This window comes from Alligator sinensis, unplaced genomic scaffold, assembly GCF_000455745.1.
Source record: "Alligator sinensis unplaced genomic scaffold, ASM45574v1 scaffold2766_1, whole genome shotgun sequence".
Classification (NCBI taxonomy): domain Eukaryota; kingdom Metazoa; phylum Chordata; order Crocodylia; family Alligatoridae; genus Alligator; species Alligator sinensis.
The window spans coordinates 52,919-58,861 of NW_005843579.1; the positions used below are offsets into that span (position 1 = coordinate 52,919).

General features: G+C 55.8%; 1 gene segment (V, D, J or C); it reads right to left on the minus strand.

Moving 5' to 3' along the window:
• Nucleotides 1–5,498: 5,498 nt before the first annotated feature.
• Nucleotides 5,499–5,943, minus strand: part of LOC102372703 — a 638-nt gene continuing 193 nt past the window's right edge. The window contains 1 exon segment of the V gene segment in view: nt 5,499–5,908. Within this exon segment, the coding sequence occupies nt 5,514–5,908 (395 nt within the window).

Consider the following 5,943-nt stretch of genomic DNA (forward strand, 5'->3'; position numbering starts at 1 on the left):
AAGGTGACTTCTGTGCCCACTTCCTTCTGCCTCCACCCCTGGCAGAATAGTGAGGCGTAAGGTGAAGGGGTCTGAAGTCAGGGGGAGGCTGCCCAGTCCTTGCTGTGGGCTGCAGAGAAGGACAGTCACAGCAGGGCTTTCTGGGTACAGTCACGGTGGTGCTGGGAGCCAGCATGGACATCGTGTAGACTTGGTGGGGCTTGGTCAGAGGATGTAGGCTTGAGTGGCCTAGCCCAGGCAGTTCCAGCTATACCTAATCCCTCCAGGCTCCTGGGAAAGCTGAGTCCTAAGAGGTTTCTGAAAGGGACCTGTTCATGAGGATTTGTAGGATGCTGGAGATACCAGACCCTTCCTGCTGCAGCTGGGCCCTGCCCATGGGAGGGGTGTCCTGGGGCTGCTCTCAAGAGCCAGGTTTGGCTGGTGCTGAGCAGAGAACAGGCCTGTTTTCTGTTCTTGCTATTCTACGTGCTGGCAGCCATGGGCGCTTTCCCCATGTCTGCCTGGGTGTGAGGGTGGGGTTGTGTGGGCACAGGTCCTGGTGCAGCATAAGAGGCTTGTGCCGAGGAGGCCCCAGGGTGAAGGTGATACAGATCTGTGTCTGTGCAGAGGGCTGTCCCAGTGCTGGGCTCAGGGCTGGTGGTTTGTGGAGCTCCTGAAGCAGGGGGATGAGGCTGAGTGCAGTGGGGGATTTCCCTGAGCACAGGTGGGTTCTGGTCACTGCATCTCACATGGTGACACCAGCTGTGTGCTCTGTCTCCCTGTTCTTGACTGCAAATGCAGAAGGTGCTTGGACCTACCCTGGAGGCACTGACTCTCCCATCAGTGAATTTAATGGCAGTAGAAGCGTGCATCTGTGTGTGTTTGTATGCATGTGAGAGAGAGATCTGAGCTTTCCTTTCCACAGTTTGGTATCTCCTCTGTGAATGTTTGGCACCAAGGTCGGCACCATGAGATCTTGATGCCTGTCAGTATTGAACTCTGGGGGTCTGGGTCTGGGCTGCACTCAGCTCCTTCCCTTGGCTGTTGCTGAGCAGGGAATCAGTAAAGCACAGGAAGCCAGTATGACCCTTAGAGAACTGTGCACAACCTGCTTCCCCTTTGTGTGCTGGGTTGCAGCCAGGCAATGCTGGGCTTGCCTCATGTGGAACCACTTTCCAGAGCATGGGTCCCTACCCAGCACCAGTGAGATCTTTGGCCCCTGTCTAGAGTGCTGGGAATGAGTGTGTCAGCCTAAGGGCAGGACTTGGCACTGGGGAGATGGGGTGGGGGGGCCATTTGTATGGAGAAACCTGCCCTGTCCAGGCCAGGGTCAGGCCAGAGGGTAGCAGCAGAAGAAGGATTAACAAGGGCCCTGATTCCCTCACCAGATACCCTCAGCCTGAGCTGCTCCAGCAGGCTGGCGGAGGCTGTTGGCTGCTCCTGGCAGGCTCCTGCCCTGCAGCTGGGAGAGGAAGCTGAGGGGAGAGGTGTCTGCACTCCCTGCCCTGGGCTCCAGGTTGGGGCCTCACAGATGAAGCCCTGGAGTGCAGTGTTCCCCAGGAGCCCGACACCCCCTGGCCTGAGGTTGGGGGGTCTCTCCATGTATCCCTCTCTGGCCCCGTGTGGGGGTTGTTGTCCCACCCATGGCAGTGAGAGACCCTGAGAGCTGAGCACTTCCTGCTCCAAACCTGGGTGGGCTGTGTCTGGAGGCTCCTGGACTCTGGCTGTCTGGACTGTCCTCTCCCAGCCCTTTTCCAGCAAGGTTGGTGTGAGGGAGCCTGAGTTCAGGGATCTCTCCCATGAGTGGGAGCTGGGCAGCTCTGGAAGGGTGGGTTGGGGATTGGGATGGGATCAGCTCCTGCCTTTCTTTATTTAGTAGCATTGAGTAGGAAGTCGGTGCAGGGTAGGAGGCTGGGATGGATCTCAGAGCTGTGCACAGCCCACTTCCCCTTTGTGTGCAGCCCAAGCCCTGCTGTGTCACAGTATCACCTGGACTTCACTTCCCAGTCCCATCCACTCTGGGCCTTTCCCAGGAGGCTGCTGGATCCAGTTCCAGGGATACCCACTGGTGCTCACAGACTGACCTGTGACAGCACTGGTCAGGATAAGGGTGTCTCCAGGCTTCACTACTTCAGGGCCAGACTGGAGCAGCTGCATCTGGGAAAGGGCAACTGGGAACACAAGGGGAATAACAGGGGCAAAACTGTCTGTGTTCCTCAGCTGGACTGCAGGTGAGGGCACCGGAGAGCCCAGGTTTGGAGCAGGGGATAGTCCCCTAGAGGAACCGACCTGGGGTGAGGAGGGAGGAGGAGGAGAGGAGAAAAAGTAGTGAAAGGATCATGCACTGAGAGTGTCTGAGTAACCCCAGCAGTGCCAGCTCCTGCCCCAGGCTGGTGCCCGAGCCCTGCATGAGCTGGGACTTTATCAGGGAGCTGGGGCTGGGATTTGCATGTCTGCTGCCCAGAGCCCTGCCCAGGAGACTGTCCTGAGGAGAACGGTGTCTATTGAGGAATCTCCTCAATCCTCTGCCCCTTGGGATTGGATCCTCTTTGAGCCCTGGCCTGGGCCCCAGGGGGGACACTCCCTGTTACTGGGTGTCTCTGCCTGCTGTCACACCCTGTACAGGTCTCAGGTGATGTAACTGGTTTGAACTCCCCCAGTCCTTGTCTCCCTGCCGATGTCCTCAGTGCTTGTATCTGCTTCTGTCATGTGGGGTAAATAAAGGTCCCACGTGAGCAGGTGAATCCTGGTTGCATTCCTAAGGCAGGTGATAGGCCTGTGCGATTTGATCCGGCAGCGATCTGGTCCGGCTTCGGATCTGGCTGCTTCGGATGGCCGCGATCCGATTCGGAGCTCCAGACTGGGTTTCTGCCTCCATCCGGCCAAAGCTTCGGAGCCGCCTTGAAGATCCGGCCATAGGGTATACTGGGGAATCAATGAAACATCTATAACTTTTTGTTTCTTGTCCAATTTGGATGAAACTTGCAGGGGTGCTAGCCTCTGCTGGGAGCATGAAATCGCCAAGTTTCAAGAATATCGGTACAGGGGTTTGGGGGGAACTGTACCCCAAATTATTGAAAGCCAAACTCGTATCACTGCTGTGTCGCACCACAGGGCGGGTGAAAACTGCAGGGCTGGTAGCTGTTACTGAGGCTACAAAGTAACTGCCAAGTTTCGAGGAGATCGGTGCAGGGGTTTGGGGGGAACTGTACCTCAAGCTGTGGACAAGCAAAAGGTGACATGGGTGACACTGTGTGTGCTCAGGCGCAGCGGGGTGACAGCTGCAGGGATGGTGGCCCCTGCTGTGACTCCTGCCAGCTGTGGAGGAGAGCAGTGCAGGGGGGTGCTGGGGCCCTGCACCCCTAGCTGCTGACAGGCAAAACTCGTGCCAAGACTGTGTCTGTCTTGGGGCAGTTGATTGTCTGTATTGAGTCTTTCCTCTCCTTAGCCTGGTTTTGTAGGTGTTAATTGCTGCTCCTTAAGTCGCTGTGTAGTAGCTAGGTCCCGGGTATTGAGCTGGTCCCCCGAGTCCCTGGTCCCCGAGTGAATCATGATTGATTGATTGGTAACTGGTAACACAGCAGCGTAGCAGCCCGGCCTGCAGCAGTCTCCCCACTCCCGCCCCAGGACAGACACAGTCAGTCCCACAGCACCCATGGCACCAGTTTTGCTTGTCCGCAGCTTGAGGGGCAGTTCCCCCAAACCCCTGCACCTATCTTCTTGAAACATGGCAGGCTTTGTGGCCTCAGCAGGAGCTACCAGCCCTGCAGTTTTGGCCCCCCTGTGTTGTAACACATAGACGTGACAGTTTTCCTTTCAAGAATTTAGGATGCTGTTCCCCCCAAACCTCTGCACTGATCTTCTTGAAACTTGGCAGAGTTTACCATTCCTGCAAGTTCCATCCAAATCAGACAGGAAACAACAAAGTTATAGATATTTTATTGTTCCCCGTTATACCCTATGGCTGGATTTCCGAGGCAGCTCCGAAGCTCTTCGGGAAGCCGAGCGAGGCCGGTGCTTTGACCCGGACGTGCTGCTTCGGACCCCAAAACATCCAAAGCTTCTCCAGATCCAAAGCTCTGTCCGAAGCCTTGCACAGCCTGAGCAGGTGAGCTGTGCTTTGGGTTCCTTCTCCCCCTCCCCTGGACCCTTATCCACATCCAAGGGCTGGATCCCTCCCCAGAGGGGTCTGAGAGGCAATAGCTACTGAGCTGAGGGCCCTGGCACAGGCAGGATCAGGCTGTGAAGAGAAGTTTTGCTCTGGGGCTAGAAGAGGACAGTTCAGGTACTGCTCTTGGGCCCTTGACAGGATGAGTATTTACCTGGGGGAAGGTGTACAGAGGGCAGTGTTGCAGGCCCTGTATGGCTGGCTATGGGACAAAGTAACTGCAGAAGAGATCTTGCTGAGCTCAAGGGGTCGTATGTGGGGTGTGGTTGAGCTGGGGGGTAAAACTGCCAACAGCTGGTATTACTGAGACCAGGCATTGAACTACAGCCTAATTCCTTCCAAGCCCCTGGGCACATCTCTGTATGCCCAGTGTCTCTGGGATTGCTCACTGCTTCCAACACCCCTGCACATGGGAGAGAGAAGAAAAGAGGCTCTCCTAAGGGGAGGGGACTCATCAGTTCAGTTTAGAGGGATGTGCATGTGAGGGCATGGAGGGTCTCCCCTAAGGGTTAGGCCTAGGTACTCAGGCTGGATGGAGCCAGGTGGCTGTGGGGGCTCACAGGTGAGGAACATATGGAGCATTATGCCAGGGGATTAGTTAATGAGTGGGAGATGCAAAGAAACCAAAATGATGCCCCTGGGGCTGCCTGTGCCCAGGGCAGGAACTTGGCCCGTCTCTCCCTTTCAGGCTCCGAATCTCTCTGACTCTTGCTTTGTCTTCCCACCCTGTAGGGTGGGGTCTTCAGTGGAGATTTTTGCCTCTTTTAGCCCATGTAACTTCGAAACCCCTGTCAGACTTGAGCTGTGAGTGAGTGCAGGTCCCAGCAGACCCTGTCCTAGGCCATGCTGGGAGGAGCTGTGTTTCCCAGTGGGAGCTCTGGGGGCACTTTCCCTCCTGAGGGCAGAACTGGGGATGTAGGTGTTGTACCTGCTGGGGCATCCTCACATAACATGTCCAGAAGTTCCTGTGTGAGCGCCGTAGAGATTTCTCTCATTGTTTCTCTCTTAGGAGAATTCGGGACCATTTCTCTGGGGCCCAGGCTGCTCCTCTGCAGGTGCAGCAGGTTACTGGCATGTCTCTGGGGATAGTGAATTGTCCTTTCCAAAATATTTTGGCTATAGCAGGTAAGTGAGACCCACTCCAGCTCTTTTCTGGGAGCCTGATGTACACAATCTGTGCTGCAGCTGCTGAAGTCAAACTTGGAGGCTTTGCATGAAACATGTAGACAGTCTCCAGGATACCTCACATCCCTTCTGGACTCCACCGGTGGCACCTGGGACCAGACACCTTGGACCACAGAGATAAGACAGACATGAGTATAAGACTGGCCGTGGTGCAATACTCTGACTTAGCAAAGCTGGAAAGTCAGTGTTCAGATGCCCTGAATGCCTCTTCAGACTCTGCTTCCCCTTTCTGTGCAGCCCCTGCCCTGCTCTGTGTCACTGTGTCTCTGGTACAGAAATACGTGGCGGTGTCTGAAGCTGTCAGGGAGCGCAGCTGCAGGGAGAACTGGTTCTTGGAGCTGTCTCCAGACATGGTGACGCGGCTCTGGAGAGAAGGGTTGTAGCTTGTGCTCCCATCAGCAGGATATACATATCCCATCCACTCCAGCCCTTTCCCAGGAGGCTGCCGGATCCAGCTCCAGGCATAGTTGCTATCAGTAATAGAGACCCCGGAGACAGTACAGGTCATGCTGAGGGTTTCTCCAGGCTTCACCTGCCCAGGGCCAGACTCCTTCAGTGTGACCTGGGACAGGATACCTAATGGAGAAATGAACATGGCGTTAGCTGCTGGA